At 49.8% G+C, this 26014-nt stretch overlaps 1 protein-coding gene across 2 annotated transcripts in view; it reads left to right on the top strand.

Annotated features, from left to right (window-relative positions):
* The first annotated feature begins 8630 nt into the window (after positions 1 to 8630).
* The window catches only part of PSMF1 (proteasome inhibitor subunit 1), a 32813-nt gene continuing 15429 nt past the window's right edge, over positions 8631 to 26014 (top strand). The window contains exons 1-4 of one of the 2 annotated variants that reach the window (XM_004612603.2): positions 8631 to 8885; positions 12752 to 12904; positions 14768 to 14850; positions 24726 to 24911. In XM_004612603.2, coding sequence (XP_004612660.1) covers positions 8757 to 8885; positions 12752 to 12904; positions 14768 to 14850; positions 24726 to 24911 — 551 coding nt within the window. In that variant the 5' untranslated portion in view covers positions 8631 to 8756. The remainder of the gene's footprint in view (positions 8886 to 12751; positions 12905 to 14767; positions 14851 to 24725; positions 24912 to 26014) is intronic. The other variant, XM_055137634.1, reaches the window with a different exon arrangement.

Raw genomic sequence — 26014 nt, 5'->3', positions numbered from 1 at the left:
TTTATCGAAAATAAAGGGCCGCCTGGGAGTGGGGCAGGGGAGGGGTGGAGAGAGACAGAGACAGAGACACAGAGAGACAGAGAGGTGTCTGCCATAGAGGCAGACTGGGTGTGCGGCAGGAGGGAAACTGGGGACATTGGTGCTGGGAAATGTATACTGATGAAGGGACAGGTGTCAGAACATTGTATGACAGGAACCCAACCAGGAACAACTGTGTAACTGTGTATCTCACAGTGATTCAGTTAAATAACAGGAGGAAATAAATAATGAACCTCTCCGGTGTGTCAGGCCCCGAAGGAGATACTCCATCGAGCTCATCATCAGAAAACCTCCCAACAACCCTCGGGAGAGACCATCACCACCCGTTTGGTTCAGTTCACTGGCCCTGACTTGCCCAAAGAGCTAGCCACAGGTGTGACGAGGCTGCAGGACTCAGAGACCTCCGCTCTGCATCCATCAGTGATCCTGAAAGATATTCCTTACTTATATTTGTAGTTTATGGAGTATGTGTATTAATAGGCACGTTAGACATTTGCATATTTTGGCGCTGGGAAGCCCATGGGGGATGCTTCACAGTTGAGGAAGCGAAATTCGTGTCTCCCAGGTCAGTCTGGGAGCTGACCAATGGGAGGCAAGCGCCCGGCGAGACTTCCGAGCTGCAGCTGGGCTTGATGGAGGACGGGGAGGGTCAGGACCCTGACCCTAAAGGATGGAGGTGAGGACCTTTGCAGAGGAACATGAGGGATACAGGACGGACCTCAGAGACTGAGCATCCCAGCGTGTTTTGTGACTTCTGAGGACGGTTTCTCCCTGGGGTCAGCGCTGCCTGCAGTCGAAGGGTTGGCAGTACTGGGGAGAGAGCTGTCTTTGGGTCCCGGTGAGCCGCCTAGGAGGGAATCAGAACCCAGACGCGGCCCACCGCTTCCCCCTGCCTGCACATCCCTGTGGGCATTTGTCTGAGCCCGGACGCCCTCTTGTGGCCTCTCTTGTCTCTGCATGGACCCTGCTAGTGTCCCCGTGCACAGACCATTTCTGTCCCTGTTCTCAGCCTTTCTGGCTCCACCGGGGGCCAAAAAGCACCTGGCCAAAAAGCACAGTCACAGCTATTCTTATGAGACTTCAGGATGCAGAATGTGGCTCCTGCTAGCCTTGTGTGACTCTCAGGGGCATGGCCAGGAACAGTGAAGTGTCTAGGTTCAAATCCTGACCTGGGTGTTTGGGAGCAATTGAACAACCTTATTGACCTTCCCTTTTCCTTCAAGACATGATGGGCATCTAATGGCCAATGGAAATAAATCCTTGGACCTTGGACTTTGAATGCAGAATCGCTGCTGGGGTGGGGGATGTGGCTGGGGGGAGTGGCTTAAGGACAGTGTGGTAGATACAGGGAATTTTGCTAGTGGAGTGAGGGGAGTAACTTCATATGCCAAAAGCATATACGTTTAACTATTGTCAACCATGTTATCTGAGTAAAAATAATTTTTCGGGGGCCGGAGCGATAGCACAGCGGGTAGGGCGTTTGCCTTGCATGTGGCAGACCTGGGTTCGATCCCCGGCATCCCATATGGTCCCCCAAGCACTGCCAGGAGCAATTCCTGAGTGCAAAGCCAGGAGTAACCCCTGAGCATCGCTGGGTGTAACCCAAAGAGCAAAAAAATAATAATAATAAAAAATAAAAAAAATAAAAATAATTTTTCTTTAAGAAGAATTGGGGGTGGGGAGAAGATGAAGGTCATAATATTTTCTACCTGGCAGTGCTCAGGGGTTACTCCTGGCTTGGTGCTCAGGAGTGCCCCCTGATGGTGCTAAGGGAACCATGTGTGATCAAACGGGGGTGGGTGACATGCAAAGCAAGTAAGCACTTTATCCCCCTCTGCCCTCTTTCATGGCCTCTATTTTCCGTTTTAAAAAATGCTGGGGATTACATGGAAAAATACCCATGAGCTATTTTATCTGTTAAAGTCCCAACCTATAACCTTCCCAGGAATTGGGGGACCCGAAACCTGATCTATTGGGGAACAGTTTTTCCCCAACATGCCCAGACACGTTGCACACTGGGAGAAGGATGACAGGCGTGCGGAGGAACACCCTCTGGGAGCAGCTGGTGGCTGTTCACTTTATTGCCAAATACACACGTGTTATAGAGGGTCTCGGCTTACAAGAAGGTCCCATCAGAAGTTCAACGTTATTGGCCTATCAGCTCTCCTACTCTGCTCTGCCCTGGTCCAATCCCAATCAAGGTTAGATTAGGATGACCTGCTAAGCGCGTATGACAGTTGCTGTGTCTTGGCACATGTCATTAGAAGACTGAGTGAGGCTCAAGGCCAAACACCCTGTGCCGACACCCTGTTCTTGTCAACTTTCCCCAGATACTCCCTCTTGCGAGGCGTCACTTCTGGGCCGCTTTGCAAGTCCGGGTCTGATCTGCCCCAGTGCCCATCGCCATGCTCCACACTGATCACCCACGGGGACTGCCCAGTGAGGCCACCAGAGCACTTTATTTCACAGAGCAGCACTTCAGGGAAGATTGCCAGTCAGCAGCGAGGCCAGTCACCACCTCCTGCCAGCCGCCACGCCTTTGGCATCAGGCTGGGCCATGCTCTTCATGGCTGCCCACTCGGCAAAGGGGTACAGAGCACAGAGGGGTTTTGTAGGGCAATAAAATTCGTGTCTGACGCTATCATGGTGGGTATGTGTCATGTATTTGTATAAACCCAGAGGACACACAATACCACGTGTGAGCCCCAATGTCAATGGTGGACTATAGGTGAAAGCAGGGTGCAAATATAGTTTCCCAATCGTCACTAATGTGCCACTCTGAAAGAATACCGATAAAGGGAGAAGCTGTGTGTAAGTGGGGATGGGAAGAGGGTAGAGAAAGGGGAATCTTTGCTCTCAATTTTTCCATGAATATTAACCTGCCATAAAAATGTTTATGCAAAATATAGGTGCCCTTAAAATTGCTGGGCAACGCACATCAAGGCCACAATGAGGAAGAACCTCAGAACCTCTCAGGCACCTTTCACTGAAGAAAATAAGTAACAAGTGTCAGCAAAATCAGAACCTCTGGGACTTAATTTCAGGAGGGGGTAGGTAAAACATTAGGCCGAATTCCTCGAATAACCAATGCTATTAACTTAACAGGACTGGAGTGCTAGCACAGCAGGTAGGGCATTTGCCTTGCACGCAGCCGACCCAGGTTCGATTCCTCTGTCCCTCTCAGAGAACCCAGCAAGCTACCGAGAGTATCCCGCCCACACGGCAGAGCCTGGCAAGCTACCCGTGGAGCATTCGATACGCCAAAAACAGTAACAACCAGCCTCACAATGGAGACATTACTGGTGCCCGCTCAAGCAAATTGATGAACAACAGATGACAGTGCTATAGTGCTATCCCGTTCATTCATTGACTTAACAATTCCATTTGGGGGATATGTTTTCAAAAGAATAGAAATCAGGGGGCTGGAGTGATAGTACAGAGGGTAGGGCATTTGCATTGCACGTGGCCGACCCGGGTTTGATTCCCAGCATCCCATATGGTCCCCTGAGCACCGCCAGGAGTGATTCCTGAGTGCAGAGCTAGGAATAACCCCTGTGCATTGCCAGATGTGACCCAAATAGCAAAAAAAAAAAGAATAGAAATCAGATCCTGATAAAATGTTAATCTCACTTCCACCATAAAAAAGCATTATTATTCACAATATCCAAAAAAGGTAGGGGCACTCCAAATATCCAACAACAGATAATTAGACAAGCATCTAAAAATGTGATAACAGATAGATGATAAACAGACAGCTTGAAAAAACACAACTGGGTATGGATATTATTAGACTTTAAGCAGGAAAGAAATTCTGGCACTAGTTATAATGTCGGTAAGCCCTGGGGGCAGGGCCAAGGAGCTAGTGAAAATACCGGGGCACATGCCCAGGACCACAGGCACCAAGTGGCCTCCAAGCACCTTCAGGTGTGGTCATGAGGGCCCTGAGGACCATCATGATGGCCCCCCGGAACCGAATCACTGAGTCTGAGCTTCCAGCCTTCCAGCCAACAGCACCAGACCAAGTATGGCTGGGAGTGGTCACCAGCCCCTGAGCAATGCCAGGAGGCACCCAGCACCCCACCCTCAAGGCAAATGCCCGCTGACATTATGGTCAGTGAAGTAAACCAGCCACCAAGGGACAAACGCCATATGGTTCCACTTACATAAAATACCTAAACCAGTCAAATCCTTAGAAAGGGAAGCAGAATACGGGTTTCTGAGGACCGGGAGATGAAAGGAATGGAAAGTTTTTTGTTTAAAGGTAGAGTCGCCCTTTGTAGAACACTCAAAAAAACAAAAAACAGTTTGAGACTAACACCCAAGGATGGTAGAAATAAGGGCCAGGAGGATCGGTCCACAGTTGGAAGCCTGCCTCAAGGCCGGGGGAGAGGGAAGCTGGGCTAGAGAAGGGACCATGATGACAATGAGGTTGGAAGGGACGGCTCTGGGTGGGAGATGTGTGCTGAAAGTGGGTAAAGGACCAGACATGATGGCCTCGCAGTATCTGTATTGCAAACCATAATGTCTCAAAGGGGGGAAGAAAGAGAGAGAGAGAGAGAGAGAGAGAGAGAGAGAGAGAGAGAGAGAGAGAGAGAGAGGGAGGGAGGGAGGGAGAGACAAAGTGGGAGAGATACAGAGAGAGGGAGAAAGGCAAAACCCCTCCCAAGGCAAAACCAGTAAATCTCTGGGAACTAATAGCCCTGACCTCATGAAGAACTGGTGCCAGTTTGTAACAGACCCCGAGGAGGCTGGACCAACCCCCTCCAACAGAAGCTCCTGCAGAAACAAAAGTCAGGAAAAGAATTTCAAAGAAGACCATCACCACTCCCAACCTCCTTGGTAGGCTCCCTAGCAATGATTTTACGTAGATAGAAGCCCCAGATGGGGAAGGTTGGAGAAACCCTATAAAGGCCACCTTGAACAAAGGAAGCGCGCATATGCTGCCCAAGCCCATGTGCTGCCTCTCCCACCCTCTCTCCCTTCTTCCCTTCAAACCCTCCAAATAAAAACTGTCATTTCACTGCTCATCTACTCCTGAAATTCCTTTCTGTGAGGTGAGAGAAGAACCCAGAACCCTGGTCCCGGTGGCAGAAGCAGTTTGGGAGAAAGTGACCATCTTTCTTCTCTCCACTTCACACGAGCCACCTGTGGGGCTCACTGACATCATGGGGTGCAGGGCATGTAAGGTGGAATGCATGTAAGGAAAGTGTTTTCCTGACTCTTGATCTCTCCGACCCCACACAGTCTCAGTTTTGCAAGATTCATCTTGCCAGTTGTACAATAACATGAATACACGTTATACCACTAAGCTCCATTTTACTTGGTAAAGATTACAAAAGAGTATGTTACGTGTATTCTATCACAATGAGCATAGATTTTAAACTAACAATTATATTTAATTATAACATGTAAATTTTTAAAATTGTAACTTTTTTTTTTTTTTTTTTTTTTGCTTTTTGGGTCACAGTCAGCGATGCACAGGGATTACTCCTGGCTCATGTACTTAGGAATCACTCCTGGCGGTGCTCAGGGGACCATATGGGATGCTGGGAATCGAACCTGGGTTGGCCGCGTGCAAGGTAAACACCCTACCTGCTGTACTATCGCTCCAGCCCCAAATTATAATATGGTTTTAAAGGCATATATATTCCAGGTGTCCCATACGCTGGACACCGCACGGACCAGGGGAACTAGACTTGGGTTGTTAGTATTCAACATGATGAGTCATCGAGGGCTTCCTGGAGGAGGTTGGGCATTTGGGCTGATGTTAGGCCAGAGGAGTAAAAGAATTTCAGTGATGAGTGAGTCTACTTTAGTGCCCCTTGAACACAACTCCTCAGCTTAGCTCCTCAAGGTTGCCAAGGAGACAGGGAACTTGGAACATCTACATTGCTGTCACTTGGCAACCAGGAACTAGCCAGAGGAGCCACGGGTCACATTCTCCCCACCATCTCAGGCCTCCTCTCTGGCATGGGCTCCCCGATACCCAGGCAGCGGGGGCCCATCCGGGAAGCAGCATCTTCCATCTGAAGGAATACCAAGCCACTCACAGGGCTCATAGGGAAGACCCTCGTTGATGGAGGTACGACCACAGAAAGTACTGGGTCAGCAGGGGGTGGGGGCATGAGACAGTCTTTAGCCCAGAGTGGGAGTGGGGGATTCCTCCCATTTGTCCCCATCCATGGAGAATCCTGAGATCTAGGGCACTAAGAACACAGTACTAGCCCCCAAGTGAGTCACAAACTAATGCTAAGTCACTAAGAGCTATCACCTACGTGCATTCTCAAAATAAAGGTGCAAGTGTCCACCCTAAGCTGGCAGCAGGACCAGCGGTCATCAAAGACTGACTGGTTCCTAGTGGGATGGGCATATATATATCACTTTACAGTGCCCCTGCTCAGAGGTCATCTCTAAATAACCAAGGTTGCTTGCTCTAAACGCCTCTAGACTGAGGGTATTCATATTCCCAGAAGTGGCCTTCAACCAGCGGCTGTGGAAGGGTAGGTAAAAAACAAAAATCTCCCAGTTCCCAAGCCCTGAATTATGCCATCGTCAGACACATTGTACACGGGCCCCAGAGATAATCCAGTTGATGATGCCTCTGAGCTGTCCTACCTTTTCTGCCCGTGCCCCACCCAACTATGGCTGCTCTGGACACAATTACCCCCCCCCAAATACTCAAATCTTTGTTTCCTGTTGGCTTCGGAGACAACTCAAGCTCACATGGAGATAACGGTGCATCACAAAGAACCTAGATGCAATGGGACCCTGGAGCTCGCTGACTGTATGCCAAGCAGTGGTGAGCCAAGGGGTGGAAGTGGAGCTGCTGTCTGTCCAGCTGAGAGGTGTACATGCCCATAAAAAAAACTTCAAGTGGTAATAAACTGACCAGTAGTCAGCATGCTTTCTATCAGCACCACGAACCAGCCATTCTAGTCAGCTCCAGTAAAAAATTCCCTTTTCCGCCAAGGAAGCCAGCAGCTCACACGCTGTCCCATACTTTCCCCTGACCATCCAGCTGTGGCTCAGTGCCCACAGGAGACAGTCGTCCTGGGCAGAGAAGATGAGAGAAGGCCTCACTCAGAAGGTGGCATGGATCCTCTCATCACACATGGTTAGCTGAGCGTCACACTTCTGAGTCTTTGCGGACACTGTTCCCTTGGGTGGGAGCACCCTTTGTTCAATTCACTTTCCAGCTTCCCATCCCGGTTCAGTCCTTTTTGGACACCTGTTCCTCCAAGGAGCCTCCTCTGACCCCAGACAATCTGTTGTATACTTCGGGGCTTGCACAGACCTCCAAGGGCCTCCAGCTTGACAGTTTTAGTACTAGGTTATCTTTGTCTCATTCTCTTGTCTTTTCTGAAAAATCACGAGGAGTTCCACTGGGGGGTCTTTTGGGGGGCACCAATACAGCCAGTTCATCTGGGTCTGGCTTGCAGTGGGCACTACAGGATGGGCTCCCCTGAATGGGAACCTTTGAGTAATACCTACCTGTTCATGGGAATCCAATCTACTGCTTCAGTGAATGATGGGTTGAATGAACTAATCCACGGGATGTTTCAGTAAACAAGAAAGGCATTGCCAGCAGAAGGGACGGAGCAAGCGGAAGCAGGGAAGCTGGAAAGTATGCAGAATCTTAGCTGCTGAGTATAGCACACACGTAGGAAGACAGAGAATGGAGTCTAGCAGTTAAAAGCCTGGTCCACTTGCCAGTGAGATGATGATGCATCATCTGAGATGGAAAAAAACTAAATTTGTTTAGGTAGAAACGCTGTGGATTTGAAGAAATTTGTCTAGGAGGGGAAGGGATTGAAACTGGTTTCTTTTCCAAAATTATAGTTTAGGTTGTAACATGGTTACAATCGTGTTAACGTTCATGTTTTTGATGTACAAAATTACTGCACATTCACCACCACCCGAGTCTCCGGTCCCTCCAGCATGGACTGAAATTTGATAGTGGATCCAGCGATCCCGGTAGCTTCAGTTCCCTGAGCTGGTGTTGTCATGGGCAAACAGAGGTTATCAGGGACCATCCCTCAGGATGGTAGAGAGAGTAAGGCAAGGCGTGGGGCACAGGTTCTAGCGCCCAATATGCGTGTCCACGTTTTGTTGTAGGAGGCATATTGTTGGGTTCCTGCCCCGTGTCTGCTACTCCCGAGCTGCCAGGGGCATCTCGGTCACCTCCGTGCCTGTTCCACTCATCTGCACAATGGGTCGATCAGTGCGCCCGTCTTATAGGGGTGGGTTGCGAGGATTACGGAAAAGAATGCCAGCAAAGCACCTGGAGTCACGTGGCACAGCGCGGGCACTGCTCAAGTGCCAACGGTTTCGGGGAAAGGTTTCAGCCCCGTTGCCTCTTCCCCCACCCTGCATACGGATGGGGAGTCGGGCTCAGAGCAAGGCGGGCAGGCCCCGATCCCGCCAGCCACGAAGACGCGGCTTCAGGATCCTGCCACCTCTCCCCCCCGCGACCCGGGCGCCCGCGCGCGGCCCGGCGGAACTTGCAACGCGGCGCTCGGGTTTCCCGCCGGACGCGAGGCGGGGCGCTCCGGGAGCCACTTCCGGCAGCCGCGCCCCGCCCCCCGGGCGTCCCCGTTTCGGCCGCAGGTGGAGACGCCGCGGCGGCCCGAGGAGCAGCCGGAGTCGCCGGGCGCGGAGGCGGCGGAGGCGGCGGAGGCGGCGGAGGCGGCGGAGGCGGCGGAGCGGCCGTGAGCGGCATGGCGGGCCTGGAGGTCCTGTTCGCGTCGGCCGCGCCCTCGCTCAGCTGCGCGCAGGACGCGCTCGTCTGCTTCCTGCACTGGGAGCTGGTCACGCACGGCTACTCCGGCCTGGGCGCCGGCGAGCAGGTACGCGCGAGGGACACGCACACACGGACACGCACACACAGACACACGAGCACACCTACAGACACACAAGCACGCAGACGCACAGACACGCAAACACAGACACGCACACACACAGACACAAGCACACATACAGACACACAAGCACACATACAGACACGCACACGGACACACGCAGACACGCAAACACAGACACGCACACACACAGACACACGAGCACACATAACAGACACACACGCACAGACACGCACACACACAGACACAGACACGCACAGACACACACGCACACACAGACACGCACGCACAGACACATACACAGACATGCACATACAGACACACAGACACGCGCATATACACGCACACACAGGCACACAAACACACAGACACAAGCACATACACACACGCACATACAGGCACACAAATACACAGACACACAAGCACCGACAACTACACACACACAGACACACAGACATATCACAAACCACACACACCCACCACACACACACGTCAAGATACACACACACATGGGCATGAGTGTCTCTCTCACACACGTGAGTTTAACAAAGACCCCCCAACATAGATACGCACATATCCTGGGTGTGAATCTAGCAAGGACGCCCCCCCCCAGCACACACCCTGGGCGTGTGTCTATTGAGGACCCCCCAACACACACACAGACACAAATACACATACATATCCTAGGTGTGACTAACCAGAACCCCTCCACCCACACCCACGCCTCCTTTTCCTAGCACTGCCTGGCTGTGGCCTTTCTGTTGTACCTGCACTTCTTCCCACCTGTCTTGCCTGTCACCGTTCCCACTGGGGTCAGGTAGGGAGCCCCCAGCCCCACTTTTAAGCGCCACACGTCCCCTCCCAGTGGCTGGTCTCTGTCTCCCCCGCGGCCCACTGCAGTGGGCTTCTGGCCTTGAGGGGCTTTCCCAGCCCCGTCAGCTCCGTCCACTCTTCCCGGGACGCTGATGGCAGAGCTGGGCTGGGGACAGGGGACTGCAGAGAGGACTGACGCCTGGCCCAGACCTTGGGCTTCCCTGCTGGCCCGGGGGTCCCCGCGTTCTCCCCTTTCCTTTCCGTCAGGTCTAATGGGTCCATGCTGCTCTGTCCTCACCTGCCTCACTCTGGTCACTCGCTCCTGCCGGGTCCCTGTGCTGCAGGGCAGGCAGGCCGGGCACCTGGCCCCGGGGAGCCTGTTTGGAAGGTCTGCCTGGCTCCCCGCCCAGACCCCGTTCCACAGACGCCCCGCTGCTTTCCCTCACCATGTCAGCTTTGGCTGAGTCCCCTGACACTTTAGGGACATCGAGCTGGGATTGGCTTCTTCAGCTAGTGCCTGTCACCCCCCCTTACTGTAAACTGTGCGCCCCGAAATTTTCAAAAATGTGCAGAGAGAATATGATGGCCTTTTTTAAGAAATGTTTTTTAATTGAATCACAGTGATGAACACATTTACAAAGTTGTTCACGATTGGATTTCAGTCATAGTGTTCCAACATGCGTCCCTTCACCAGTGTACTTTTCCCACCACCCACGGTCCCAGTTTCCTTCCACCCTCCACCCCAGCCTGCCAGAAGTGAGGGGTGCCCACTGGCAGTCTGCCCCTGGTGCTAATTGTACCTCCCTCCATGGGGCAGGCGTTTGTATCCCACTCCTGGTGGGGGTGTGTGTGTGTGTGTGTGTGTGTGTGTGTGTGTGTGTGTGTGTGTGTGTGTGTGTGTGTGTGTGTGTGTGTGTGTGTGGTGGGGGTGTTTTTGCTTTTCCCTGTGGTGTCTCCTTACATTCCAAGTAGAGTACCATGCAGAGGCGTCATTACTATTGTTATATTTGTGGGGGGGTGTGGGGGCGCTTTCTGGTTGAGGCTAGCAGACTCTGCTGACCAAGGGTGTTTGTCAAACTAAAGATGTTTACGTGACCTCGAGCCACTTCCCGCCACCCTCTGGGAGGTGATAAGAGCATGGAAGGCGTCCTGGGTGTCCACTTGGTCGTGTCATCTTGTTCTGACAACTAAACAGAAAAGTGAAATGTCTGCCTTTTCTCTTTGATGTTGTCTCCCTTGACACAGGGAAATTGTGTACGTAGAGTCTGACTAAGAGAGTAACATAGCCGTTGGCTTCTCAAAGACTCTTGTGCTTAAATTGTTGCTTGAAGCTAGAACTGGCTTTCCAGCTCCTGGGTTGGCCAGGTGGCGGGGCGACAAAGGTGGCCGTAGATTTCAGGTGGAGCCTGAGGATTCTGTTCCCTCTGCCTGTGTTTCGGCGCCTAGGCCGTGGGGTGGACTTGTGGCTGTGACACGGTGCCACCAGGCCCAGGTCTCGGTCAGAGGGACCGTCCTCCCTTTCTTGGGGCCTGTGCAGCTGGCCTTGCTGATAAAAGCCCCCAGCAGCTGCCCACCTGGACCCATTCTGCCCCTGCCTCACGGGGCCTCGGGCAGTGCGCAGCCCCCAAGCCGCTGTTTCCCATCAGAGGAGAGGTAGCTCAGCCTTGGTGCGCTCGCTGGCGGGTTTCCATCGGTGGCTCTCTGGGACGCCTGATACTGATGTCAGGGCCTGGAGGACTGTTGGATACCATGTCTGCCTGTTATCACCAGGGCCAGGGCCCCGCAGCCTCGTCAGTCTGCCCTGTGTCAGGGCCGCCCTCGGGCTGGGAACGTTGATGCCAGTGCAGTAGGAGCTGCGCCTCCCGGACCCCAGAACTCTGATTTAGCAGCCAGGAGTGATGGGGTAGTGAGCAGGCCAAATGATCCTCGGTAAAGAGTCATGGGCAAAGTGATATACATGGTGACCTTTTAGTATCTGTATTGCAAACCACGGTGCCTAAGAGGCCCGGGGTCAGGGGTGGGGGGCAGACAGACAGACAGACAGACAGACAGACAGACAGACAGACAGAAGTGTCTGCCATGGAGCCAGGCTGGGGAGGACGGGTGGCACTCCTGGGGACATTGGTGGTGGGAATTGTGTGTGCACTGGTGAAGGGATGGGTATTAGAGCATTGTATGACCTGAAACCCAGTCACGAACAACTTGGCAACTGTGTACCTCACAGTGATTCAATAAAAATGGAGAGCAGGGAGATTATTACTGATTAAAAAAAAAATCTGGTGGGTTGTCAGGAAAATAATTACGTAGTACCCCCCCTCCACACACACACACAAATCTACCTTTAAATAAACAGCAGAAAGTACCCCCACTTGCACCTTAGGTCTCAGCTGCATCCCTGGATCTTTCTGTACTCGTCCCCCACCTGGCGGAACACCCTGCTTCCAAAATACTTCCGTATTTCCCAGCAGCTTATTGGGGGAGGGGAATAGTTTCTCTTTCCTAGAAGGAGCGCAGTGGTTGGATTAGTTTCACTTTTGTTTCTGTGGGTTTCAGTTTGCTTCAGTCCTGTGAGTTTCCTTATCTTTCAGCCAAGTCTTCACACAGGACATGTAGAGTGGTGGGACCCCTCTCCCCAGTGGAAAGAGGAGAGGCTTCGAACCTCTGTCCGTCGCCCCCAGGGGGCACGCACAGTGTGTGTGTATGTCCCCAGCAACGTGGTGATCCTGTGGCAGATAGCGCGAGTTCCTAACCTCACAGTAGCCCCGAGGTGACTGGCCTTGTTCTTGGCAGGAGATGGAGTTTCTCTTTAAACCAAGGCTGCAGATTTCTTGACAGGTCCTACCCGGGGCTGTGTCATAAAGACAGCAGCGAGGGAGGAGCACAAGAAGAGGGTTCGGGCCTGGCTCCCACGCCTCTGACTTGCTGTGTGACTTTGGGTTCCTGCCTTCTGACCTCCATGCATCAAGGCAATGAGTGCAAGGGACGAGGGTCCTTGAGAGTTCTGCGTCCTGATCCTCGTCTGTACCCTGCTGTCTCCTTAGCCAGGTCCCAGCGATAAGAAATCAGAACTTCTGCCTCCCGAGTGGAACAGCAACAAAGACCTGTATGTCCTCCGGTATGAGTCTAAGGATGGGTCCAAAAAACTCCTCCTAAAGGCCGTCACCGTGGAGAACAGCATGATCATCAACGTGCTGGTGAGTGCTGGGTGCAGGGGCTGGCCTCTGGCGGTGGACATTGGGCACCTTTTTGAAATCCATGAACACTGTAACTCTAGAACCTTAAGTGCTTATAAAGTCCTTACCTGACCTGAGGTGAATAGTGGAATAGAGATAAAGACACTTAAGTATAAAAAAAGCCGTGTGCTTAGAGATGCCCACTAGCTGGCTTTTGTAGACGGGAGGAGGACTTTCCATCACGGGAACCAGTCAGATAACCACTGACGGGTAAACAAGGTCAGTCTGTTTAGTGGCAGACAGTAAGAGGGCAGAAAGCTCAGTGCAGTCCCAGGGAACTGGCTCTTCTAGCTTTTCACTGGGCCTGCTTGTGTATTGGGCTGGAGCGATAGCACAGCAGAAGGGCTTTCACCTTGCACGCAGCTGACCCATGTTCGATTCCTCCACCCCTCTCGGTGAGCCCGGCGAGCTACCAAGAGTATCGCACCCTCACGGCAGAGGCTGGCAAGCTCCCCGTGGTGTATTCGGTATGCCAAAACAGTAATGATAAGTCTCACAATGAGACGTTACTGGTGCTCGCTCGAGCAGATTGATAAGCAGCGGGATCACAGTGACAGTGACTTGTGTATTGCCTGGAAGGTTTGACACTTCATGCTCCTTGTGCTGGAAAGTTCTTCCCCTCCACCATTGGCCACCATACCCAAAGCATGCCTTCCTCTGCTCTGGCTGGCTCATCTCAAAAGTTCCATTCTCCCTGCCAGGAGAATCTACATTTTGCTTTTACACCATCCTTTTATTTTCCTGCCTGGTGCTTGACCACAATTGGCAGTTACATATTCATGCCCTGATAATGTTTATGTTCTGCCTATAAGCACCATGAGGACCGCTAATAGTGTGCCACTATTATTTATACGTGTGCTAAAAGTGTCTGCCCTGTCCTGCATCTTGCTCTCCTCACCCAGTATGTTTTACAGACTATGCATGGAGCGATTATAAATCTGTCCTGCAGACTCTACTGTGTAGTATTCTTTGGCACTGTAATTTATTCAGTGTTAACTATTTAGATTTATCTCCCGTTTATTAACTATTTAGATTCAATTTATTCATCTTCCTTTTATTAACTATTTAGGTCTTTAATCAGTCTATTCAGTTACTTTACACACATAGGTTTATTAAAAGAATCAGGATGGGTCGATCATTGAATTGATCAGATTTCTGGTCTGGTCTTCAGAACAGTCCCCTTAAACATTCCACGGAAACCACTGCTGCTGCCCCAGGTACTAGGTACTGGGCCACCAGCCTGGTGCCCTCCCCTGCACTGCTGACCCCAGGCCTGTTGTCCATACTGTTTCCCTCTTTTTTTTTTTTTTCTTATTTTCTTTTGGGTCACACCCGGCGATGCACAAGGGTTACTCCTGGCTCTGCACTCAGGAATTACTCTTGGCAGTGCTCAGGGGACCAGATGGGATGGTGGAAATCGAACCCGGTCAGTCATGTGCAAGGCAAATGCCCTCCCGCTATGCTGTCGCTCCAACCCCTCCCTCTTTAGTTGATATCTGCCATCTGCAGGCTGGCTTCTCCTTGTCACCCACCTCCAAGTCAAAAGTTGTACTTCCATTTAGGCTCTCAGTTGTATTCACGTGCTTAAACCTCAAAAGAGCTCAAGGGAATGAAGGAAGTTTTCTGTGCTCTGCTTGGAAAGGTGATTTCCCATGTCAGGGAAGCTCCCAAGCATAAGAAGCGTATTTCAGTCCTTGTGATGTCTTGAAATGCATAGATCTATTCAAGTTGAAGATTCAATTGTTAAACTTCTCCCCACTCCTTCCAACCCACTTAGCCCAGAAATACTCCTGTTCTCTCATTTTTCTGTTTGCATTTTTCTAGGAATGTGGCTCACAGCAAGTGTCAGACTTGACCCTGAATTTGGATGATTATATTGATTCAGAACACCTGGGTGACTTTCACAGGTACTTCTGAGTGGGGGCGTTCCCAGGGGATAAGATGAGAGACTCAGTGGCCAGACGAAAGGACTGGGTGGAAATGTCCAGAAGAAGGTTTCCGGAAGACTCTTTTGTCTCCCAAATACTGACTTCTCAGTTCTCGTTTTATTTCTAACCGAAAGTTGTTCACTCTTAATTGAAAGTGTTCTTCTCAGAGAAGACTCATGAAAGTTGGCTCAGGAAGTGAAGTAACTTGAGCCAGGAGCCCACCAGAGCAGCATTGGTCGCAGAGTGTGGGGTTGGGGGAGTTAGTGGTGGGATCAGAGAGCAGATTCCTGGAAAGGGACCCCCTCGCCCGGTCTCCTGTTCTCCCCAGCTTTGGTTTTTCAGAGCGTCTCAAACCAAGTGCAGCTCCCTGCAGGGCCATGGCCACACACATGCCTGTGTCTACACAGCCTCTTGTGGTCATACTCTGCCCCAGAGTGGTGCTTTTGGTGCAGTGGATGAATCCACACTTAGGGTCGCCCCACATGCTTAGAGTAAGGATTAAATGGTCATCCTTGTGGCGTGGAGCTGTGTTTCACAAGAAACTGCCGGGCCTTTCTAAAACAGTGCTACCATTTGTACGTTTACCAACAGTAAATAAGTTTCATCACTCCATATTTTCCCAGGTATTTTGTGGTGTGTGTTTTACAGACTTGGGGCATTCTAATCTGCGTAGTGGCATCTCGTTGTTTTAATTTATGGTGTTGTAGTGATAGGATGCTGCGTTTCTGTGCTCATCTACCTTTTATATATATTGTTTGGTGAGGGGGGTGGTCTGCTTAAAGTTTCTGTTGAGCTTTAATAATATTTTAGTTAATAGTCCTGTAGCCTCTGTGTCTTTGCAAATATATTTTCCTAATCTTGCTCGAAAGTTCTCATTTTAACTTTTTGCTTGAATTACAACACCAAAGAAAGATAGTTTGGGTTAGTGAGATGCAAAACCTGGTTCCAATACCCAGCACCACATGTGCTCCCTGAGCACCGTCAGAGGTCACTCCCGAGCACAGAGCCAGGACTAGCTCTTGAGCACTGCCAGAGGAGGCCCAAAGCCAAAACCAGGAAAGGCTAGAAAAGATAGTTGGCAAAACTGTTAGTGACTACCCTTATACCCATCACCTAGATTTATCCATTTTTATCATTTGCTTAGTTTTCCTTTTTTTTTGAATCATCAGAATTATTTTCAGATTTTATGTGCTTTTACTTCTGACTGTTTCTGCTGTCCTCCTTGTTCCTGTACAAACTGTGCTCGTCACAGGGAGGGTGAGTGCAGCCCGGGCTCTGGCTGCCGCACTCATCACAGTGCTGTGCTGTGTAGCTCGTCTCTGATCATGAGTGTGCTGGCGTTTCCTCGTCTACTCAGGGAGCACACATTGGCATTTATTTCCATGACTCTGTAATTGCATTTAATATGAAAGTTCCGTAGAAGTGCTTTTGGTATTGGGCGTTTTTGAAGACTAAAGATTAGTCATCGTGTCGAGTGCTCAGATCGTTTCCCCCTCATCACCCTATTCAGGCTGAGCATTTTCAACAGGAGGACTTTGTAGGTGAATCTGTGTTCATTGTTATGTTATCAGGTATGTGACTTCTGTCTCAGCATTGAATTTGTTCTGAGCTCTCTCTTGGTTCTGACAGCGTCTGCCAGACTGCTATAGTAAAGACATTGTTCGCACTTGGGTGTAGCAAGTGATCTCATACTAGGAGACTTAATAGTCTGCTTTTATTCCTCCATCTTGCGAAGAAATGAATGAACCATTCTCTGCTGCAGTGGTTTTTATCAGCTGTTTATTATAATCCTTAGCAGTAGCAGAATCACTTGTCGCTGTGATGATAAAATTAATTTTCTTCTTAAAACTTTAGGGGTGCTCCCAGGCAGTGCTCAGTGGAGTGCCCACTGCTAATTCTTGACCAACCAGGCTGGCAGTTCGGTGCAAGGGCCCAAGTGTGTGATGCCAACTGGGCCCTGCAATGCTCAGGGCCACCTGGACCACACCCAGCGGTGCTGGGAGCCGTCCAGGGCTGCACCCATTGATGGCCTGGAGACTGTGGTGCCAGGAGCTGGACCTGGGTAGGGCACATGCCTAGGTTCTCTCTCTGATCATTTTCTAATTCTCACGGGACTCTTTCCCTCTTTATTTCAGTTTGTGTCTTCCTTTGGAGTGCCCGGTGCCCAGTATCATCAAAACTTGTGTTCATGGATTGATCCTAAAATAAATATACATAGTTTCTTAACTAATACATCAGGAACTCCCAAGGACAATGCCACTCAGTTCTAAAAATGATTTCTTTTGTTCTTTGACTATGTTCTACTGGGGGGTGTTTTTAGTCAGAATTCTGCATTCAAAAGCCATTTAGACTAGTGCTGTTTTTCCACCAGTGCAGTGAAGTTACCTGTTTGGTAATTGATGGGCCGGTTTAGTTTCACTTTATGCCGTGTTGGAACTCTTTCCCCAGTGCTCTAAGGTTTCAGGAGCAAACTGGTGTCTCTAAAATCAAGTTACTAAAGCTGCCTTGAGGCCCCGTGGGGTTCATTTCTGTTGCGTTAGTGACCTTGAACCTGCTGCTTTCTTCTCCGTTCCAAACCTCTTCTACCCTTTCTCTGGCCACCCCCGGCATCTCCTGCCCTCATCCACGCAGCCTCTCCTTGAGAATACATCTGCCTTTCTACGCACCACCTTCCAGTTGATTTTCCACATAGCAGTCTTTATAAAACATAGGAAAGATCATGTGAATAGCTTTGCTTGAGGCACTGAAGAGGAGGCAGACAGCAAATAAGCCTTGCTGACCCTGATTCCGTTTTGAGCCCAGAGCCAGGAGTAGGTCCACTAGGTGCAACCCCAAAACCAAAAGTAAAATGCTTTTTTTTTTTTTTTTTTTTTTTTAATATTTTACTACTAAGGAAGGCAGTGCAGAGGTTACTCGGAAAATTACCCCTGTGATTCTGCAGTTTCATTCACACCTGGGTATATGCCCAGGAGAATTGAAATCAGTGGCCTCAAAAATACTTTCCATAAAGCATTCTTCACAGGAGCCAGTAATTGGCAGCAACTAAGATGTCCATGAATAATACCTAGGACAGACGCTTGGATAAACAAAGCATGATGGAGATGAAATATTATTTAGCTTTAAAAGGGGAGGGGCAGGACAGAGAGTGAGTATAGGGGTTAAGGCACATGTGGCTTGCATGTGGCCAACCTGTTTGATGCCGGGTACCATGTCCTCCGACCTTCACATTGAAACACAGGCCCAGCTGACTGGAATCACCAGGACAGGCCCCAGGCACCACCTGAGCACCATCTGGGAGACCCCAAAACATCTGTCACTGTCACTGTCATTGCTCATCGATTTGCTCGACTGGGTACCAGTGACGTCTCCATTGTGAGACTTGTTGTTACTGTTTTTGGCATATCAAATATGTCACAGGGAGCTTTCCAGGCTCTGCCATGTGGGCGAGATACTCTTGGTAGCTTGCCGGGCTATCCGAGAGGGGCAGAGGAATCGAACCTGGGTGGGCTGCGTGCACGGTGAACGCCCTACCCACTTCGCTATCGCTCCAGCCCAAAACATCAGTATATTTTAAAAATAGAAAGGAAGTGCTGATACAAGCCACAACATGGTGACCCTATTCCCAGAAAGTAAAGTGACGGCTGGGGCCTTGGCGAGTTAGGGCTTAGTTCCAGTTTCAAGATGAAGTGAATTTTGGAGATGGTGGTGATTAGATAGTAGTGGAAGTGGACTTAGTACCTCTGAATGCTACATTCAGAGCTGGTTAAGTTGATATATTTTATGTGTATCTTACTACAGTTTAAATAAATTTAATTTTCTAAAAAAAACCCAAATTCCTCTGAATGTTTAGTTCTTTTAAAATGAAGAGTGAGAACTTGACGAGGCTTAAAGCAAGTGCCCCTCCTCCCCGCCTCTGCACACGCCCCCCGGTTCCTAGGATCAGCCAAGGGCTGGATTCTCCTCTGTCCAGAGCCCTGCTCTGCCTAGAGTGCTCCCCTTATCACACCTCCCTCCTAGTCTGCCTTCGGCTCTGCTCAGATGTCAGTTCACAGAGGAGCCTCTCCTGGATTCAGAACCACCTTCCAGGCACAGGAGCCTAGTGAGCCTTTCTGGGAGGCCTGGGGTCTGATCTGTATTTAAACAGGCTCCAAGGCACAGAGGGGTGGAGGACCTGACCCTGATGGAGCCGCTGCTCTGCCTGCCTCCGACACTCGGCCCTTCACACTCTCCTTCCAGACCAAAGGAGACGATCTCTCTTGCCGTCATCATCCTCAGATTCCAGGGAGCTAAATGACCAAAAGCTGTGGAAGAACCTAGGCCCTGTCTAGGCTGTCCGCGCTCATCAGAGCGTTTATCAGGCAGTACCAAGAGAGAAAGGATGATAATTGTCTCCATTTATATTTCAGCACACGTATCTTTGGGTTGGAATGGGGGTAGGAGTGCAGAGTTTACAACTATAAAACAAGAAACACAGGTTACTGTCTCACTGTGTTCTGAAAACAAAATGAGTTGTCCATGCTTAGTGCTGGGGCCAATGCTTAATAAATATTCATAGGAGGAAAAAACAGATCACCAAAAATCGTCTCCATGGAAACAGAGGCTGCAAGGATGGACTGTAGCTCTGTCTCCTGAGCATCAGGGCCTCTTCTCTCCACTCTGGCCACCTGCTTCTCCCCCTGTCTGGCCCGACTTAGTTGCCCCAGCATGTCTGGTCTGTTCTAGGTAGGAGATCCTGGTTAGACGAGGCACGGAAACATGTTCCTTTCTGCCAGCCCCAAACTGTGCTAGGGCGACAGAGTGTCTTTTATGCCACTAAAATGACATTTCTACTGAGGTTGGGAAATTAATGCAGGAACTTCTTTGGGACTAAGCAGATTTTTTGGAATCAGACCTGGTGTGTAAACATCTCAAGGGAAGATTGGAACTTTGCAGCTCTAGCATCTGATTAAAGGGAAAGGAGAGTTTATAATCACGACCTTCGCCCAGTTTGGTCACAGACGGAACAGAGTCCCCAGGGTTCTGTGTTCTGAGGTAGAAGTATGATCCTTGTAAGACTGTAGGTGGATCACTGGCCGCTAGACCACATGGCAGGTGTTGTCATGGAACTCTTCTTGGGGATTGGTGTGTTAAAACGCATTTGCTCTGGGGCTGGAGAGATACTACAGTGGGTAAGGCCGATCACACAGCCGATCCGGGCTTGATCCCCAGCATCCTATATGGTCCCCCGAGCACTGCCAGGAGTGCCAGGAGTAATCTCTGAGCATCACCAGGTATGGCTCCAAAAACCGAAAACATTAACATTTGCTCTAGTGGAAAGGAAAGGGAGGGCAGGATATGGCGACCCTGATACTCCATCCGTTTCACTTTCTCTCCTACCATCTGGACTCCCTCTATATTAGAGAAAATACCAGGCTCAGTTCCCAGCACCGCAGGGTCCCCCAGGGGCTCCTCTGGGAGTGCTCCCTGAGCACCGCCAGGTGGAAGGGAGGAAGGCAGGAAAGAGGGATCCATGTACAAGTAATATAATTACTATGGACTCTCACCAGCAAATGGCGGAATCAAGATTGATGATTTCATTTTGGTTACTGGTGCTGAGAATTTCTTCATGTGTGTTTTTGCCATATGTGTGTCATCTTTGGCAAAATGTTCACAACTTTTACCCACTAGAAAATGGAATTGTTTGGGACCTTTTTACTGGTGTAGTTTTAAGACTTCTTAAATATTTCAGAAGCAGTTCCTGTATTAGGTATTGGTTTATTATTTCTTCCTGTAGTTTGGTTTTTCAGTCTTTGTTGCTATTTTTTTTTTTTTGGCAGGGGAGGGGTGGGGTGGGGTGGAGCAGTTGCTAAGGCCCAGGGGTCCCACCAGTGAGTGTTGGTCGGCTAGACTGGTGTCAGTGCAGTGCTGCTTAAACCCTGACGTGCCAAGGATACGCAGGCCACACCTGGCGGTGCTCGAGGCCTCCGGGGCTGTACCTGGTGGTGTTCAGGGAAACCATGTGGCCCTGGGAATCAAACTCAGGACCCTATTCCCACTCCTGACTGCCTACTATCTTGCAGTACCTGTTTTTCTGGTTTTTGGTTTTTACGGGTTTTTGGGTGTTTTTTGTTTTTTTCCTCATTCTTCAACAGTGTCTTTTGCAAATTGTTTCTAATTTTGAGATAAGGATTTTACCCATTTTTTTTCTTTTGTGGATTAAGTTTTTGTTGTTAAATGGAAGATCTCTGTTTATCCCGTTTCAAAAAATCTGTCTCTTTCTGAGCATTTCATAATTTCATGCTTTACATTCAAGTCTGTGATCTATTTTAAGTTAATTTTTGTACATAGAATGAGGTTTTTCTTGCCTATAGATGTGTATTTGCTTCAATGCCATTTTTTTTTTCATTAAATTGCTTTTGCAACTCTGTTTAAAATTGGTCTTCTGTGCTTGTGTAGGTCTGTTTCTGGATTCCCCTTTTCCGTAATGGTTGTACCTGTCCCTCTGCAATCACAGTTTTAATTATTGTCGCTGCATAGTAGATCTTAATACTGAGTAGGAAGCTTTCTCCCACTCAGGACTTCTTTGGCAGTATTGTTTTAGCTATTTTGGGGCCCTGTGTTTCTGTTTAAACTTGGCACTCTCTCATTTAAAGTTTGTCTATTTTTGTGAATGCCTCACTGAAATTTTAATAGAAATTTCATAAACCTATATAGGTCATTAAATCTGTAACGTAGAACCTTGACACTTTTATTATGAATGGGGTGGATCTCTTAATTTATATAGGTCTTGTTTAATTTCATCACCATTTGGTAATTTTTAGCACATGAGATCCTAAACTTCTTAAAGTGTTTTTTGGCAGGAAGAGGAGGTGAGAATAGTTGAGCTTGTTGTCAGTTTTGATTTGGGGATGTATGTTTGTGTGTAGAAAATGGGACTCGTGTGCTTTGAGCTTGTGTTCTGTCACATTGTTGAGCCCTAATCTCGGTGAATGGGTGGATTTTGTTGTTTTTCTCACCTTGTTTTGGTGGCTAATTCCAGCATTATGAAAGCTGGGGAAGGGTCCCCTTTCCTGGCCCCAGGCTTACAGGCAGAGTGTTCTGTCTTTGTTAACTGTGTTGTTAGCTGTTGGCTGTTTGTGAAACCTGAGAAACCTTTCTCTACTTGCTCTGTTGAATCTTTTAGCATCAATTTATCATCTTGAAGTTTGTCAAATGGTTTTCCAGAGCCAATTAATAAGATCTTCACATGCTTTTTCTTAGCGGTGTGGTTGCAGTTTACATTTTGTGAATATTGTGTCAGGCTTGTCTACCACAACACTTCCTAGAATATGCATTTCTTATAAAACTTGAAAAAAAAATTGAAGTTTATTGGGGATTTTTTTTTTGCATCCAAGTTCATGGAAAATGCCAGTCTCAAGTTTTCATATTTTTTGTATTCTGTTTTAATATCAGGGTAATACTGACCGCATAAAACAACTTGGGAAATTCTTCCTTTTCCTCTTTTCTGGCAGTGACTGTAAATTGGTGTTAATTCTTCCTGAAATACATGGTGGAATTCTTCACTAAGGTCATACACGGGTGATTTATTTTATGGGTGCCAAAGTTAATTTAGTAGAACTGTGAGATTATTTTAGTTGAAATGTTTATGAGCCTTGAAGTCTTAAAAATCTTGAAGAATTAGTCTAAGAATTCTAAGTTGTTGAATTAAGTTGTTTTTTTTTTTTGTATTCTATTATCCTTGTAGTGGCTACTAACAAAATATAACAGATCCATTGAGTACAGATCTGCTGTCTTCCCTCTTTTGGGGTAAGGGGGCAGTCAGTGCTCAGGGCCACATCTGGCTCTCTGCCCAAGGACCCACACCCAGAAGTGCTCTGGGGGGCCCTAGGGGGTGCCAGGGTTTGAACCAGGGTCAGAGCTGCAGCCATGTGCTAGACCTCAACCTCTATAAGTTTCTCTGGCCCCGACTTCTCTTTTTTATTCACCTATCTTTCCAGAAGCTTATTCAAGTTGCTCATTTTTGGAAAGAACCAACTCTGTTTGTTCCCTAATATTTGCCTCTCTTTAACTTTTAAAATTCCCTTTCCATTAAAAATAATTTTTTAAATTATAACCGTGATTTACGAAGTTGTTGATAATACAGTTGGTTCAGGCACGATGTTGCAGCACCAGTCCAGCCACCAGTATGCCCTCTCCCTACCAGGGTCCCCAGTTTCCCACCCACCACCCCAGCCTGCCTGCCCCTTTGCAGGCACAAATTTATTTTATATCATTTTTTACAACAGAAAGAAAAATGTAATTATCCAACCTTAAATCAATAAAGAGTGAATTTGAGTTCATTGTCAGGTCTCACAGTGGTGTGTTGCTGCCTGAGGGTCTGCCGTGCTGCCTGGTGCTAGCTGAGCCTCTGTTGCTGTTTAAACTCATCGAGCTTGGTGGGCCCCTGGGTTTCCCGGTGGGGTTAACTCGGCCCGCCCCATTCCAGGGTTGCCCCCGTTTCAGCCCGAAAACTGGTCCCACCTGCCCATGCCCATTTTTTGGTGGTCATTGGTGGTGTGATAACACACCGTGCTATTGTGCTCACCAGGGTCACAACTCTGGCTGCAGTGCTCACACACTTGGCCATGGTGCTTATAGTGTATTTGCCCGGGTCCCACTTACAGTTGAGGCCCCTGGATCAGGGTCAGGCTCGCTGGCCTCACTTGGTGCTCACAGGGTCACAGGCCTTTCTGGGTGCCTGCATGCGCCCAGCTGTGGCTTACTTGAAAGCCTCTTGTGGCACAGAGGAGCACGGAACCATCCGGCCCCAGCAGAGGAGCCGCTGGGCTGGTGTGTGCGCAGGGCGGGTGGGGCTCGGGGGACAGTGTGCACAGCCAGGCAGGCCCTGGCGCCTCTGCGCGGCCTCTGGACCAGCTCTGACTGCTGCTGCTCACCGTCCCTGTACGTCTGTGCTCTGGGTTTAATTTGCTCTTTCTCTGTTCTTACGGTCAGGGTTCTTTTTCCAGTAAAAGCCTTTAGTGCTATGAAGTTTCCTCTTGATACTGCTTTAGCTGTACCCACAACCTATTAATTTTTTTATTCAATGATCTGTGACCTGTAGATTATCTGGGACTCTGTTGCTTCTGCATAGGTAGAAATTTTCTTTCTGTTTTGATAGATCTGGTCAGAGAACATTCTTTTCATGACTTCCGTTTCATACATTGTGGGGTTTCCTTTTTTGACCCAGAACATGTCTCATTTTAAGATCCAGGTTATCAGGAACCCTCAGGTCCTGCCCCTCCCTTCTCTCCGGTGCTGCAACACTCAGGTTCATTGCTTGTCCCTCCCTGGCGGAGAAGAGACAGGCCCAGCGGCCCAGTGACTCGTGGGTGGGGGACAGAATCTCGATAGTGGCCCCCCTGGAGGCCGGCTGCCTAGCCCTGCCCCCGCCTCCTCCTCCTCCTCCGTGGTCAGGGAAGCTTCCGAGGCTGTCCCTGTGACACGGTGATGAACACACAATGCGGCTGCAGGCGGATGGGCTCAGGGGCAGAGGAGAGGCCACTAGGTCCTGTGCCCCACACCACCACCTCTCTCTAATGGGGTGGTAAACGAGGAGGGGCGACTCAGATGCCTAAGAAGCTCAGGCCCCAGCCTCGGAGACGACGCCGTGCTGTTGCCCGTGCCACCCGGGGCCGCCCGGCGGCCCGCTGCCACCGTTGCAAACAGTCCTCGCGCCGCACTAGCCGCTCCCAGTGCCAACGCCGCCATCAGTGCTGCCGCCATCAGTGCTGCTGCCATCAGTGCTGCTGTCCCTGCCGCTGCCGTCCCCACCCAAGTAATGCGTGCAAGGCTGCCAGAAAGGTGCCAGGAGCTGACACTGCATCTCCTTCCCACAGGGCCTACAAGAACAGCGAGGAGCTTCGGTCTCGTATCACCTCTGGAATCATCACACCTATCCATGAGTCCTGGGACAAGGCCAGCGTGAACAGTCCCCCCCGGGAGTTTCCCCCTGCCACTGCCAGAGAGGTGGACCCACTTCGGATTCACCCGCACCACCCCCACACTGGCCGGCAGCCTCCCTGGTGAGTACCGAGCCCCCGTGAGCAGGGTTCCAGCTAGGCCCGTCCAGGGTGGATGGTCGGCCGCTTGTCCCGCGTCTCTGGCCCTGCCGTGTGTGTCCCCAGCATGTCCGGGTCTTGATCTTTGGAGACCTTGGTGGAGCACCAAGTTATTTTCCTGCGTCCTGCCGTTTCACTGCCCAGCCCCTGAAGGCTGCCCACCCTCCCAGGAGCCCTGTGGTGCCCCCACATCTGTGCAGAGCACTGTGCTTCTGGGCAGTGTGCGGTATTCTGAGGTTGCCGCCAAAGTCTTCATGTCACTCGTCCCAGGGTGCCTCACTGGGCACAGAAGCCCTAAGCCAGGCTTTGGAGGGCGGAGAAGTCATTTCCCAGAGGGGGTGGGGTCCCAGTCCACGTGTCTTGCTCATTTCATTGACCCCCTTTGACAATTTCAGAACTTTTCCAAAACAGCACAGGATATGAGCAAGTCCTGTCTGCATTATTTCATTGTTTGCAGATTAGGGCGGCAGCAGCAGAACTGGAGAATTCTGCTCTGAGGCAGGAACAAGGACTAGGGAGACTTTAGTCTGTAGCCGAAAAGGCATTTCCCAATTGGGGGTCCACAGTGTGATGGTCATGGCAGGGCTGGGGCAGGGAGGGTGGGCGGCTCTCTGGGGCCAGAATAAACCAGGCTCAAGTGTTAGCTGCCATTGTTGGTTCATTGTTTTGCAATTAGGTGACTTTGGTTAGCAAAAAAAGAGAGAGAGAGAGAAAGAAAGAGAGGGAAATTTAATTATTGCCAAGTAATAATTGGTGAGTCTGGCAGTCTTCGAAAATACTGGGTCCTGTGGGGAAAGTGGAGGGTTGAAAGACTAAGAGCATTTTTTTTCATCTGATGGGAACCAGATATAAAATGGTTGCCCAGGTCACCCGAGACTAATAACTCGGTGCAAGCCGGGGCTCCAGGGGTCCTCGCTCCCGGCACAGCCCATGACTGTCATGTAAGCAGAATGTGGTGGCGAGATTTAAGGCTGGGCTCTTGTGAAAGCTTTTAGACCGACCTCCCCTCAGCTGATTAGCCTCTCGGCTCTTTTCAGAGCTACTGTGTGAAGTCTCCTTTCCTCTCT

Source organism: Sorex araneus, chromosome 5, assembly GCF_027595985.1.
Source record: "Sorex araneus isolate mSorAra2 chromosome 5, mSorAra2.pri, whole genome shotgun sequence".
In the NCBI taxonomy this organism is placed as follows: Eukaryota; Metazoa; Chordata; class Mammalia; order Eulipotyphla; family Soricidae; genus Sorex; species Sorex araneus.
This window is presented reverse-complemented; position numbering and strand designations above follow the sequence as displayed.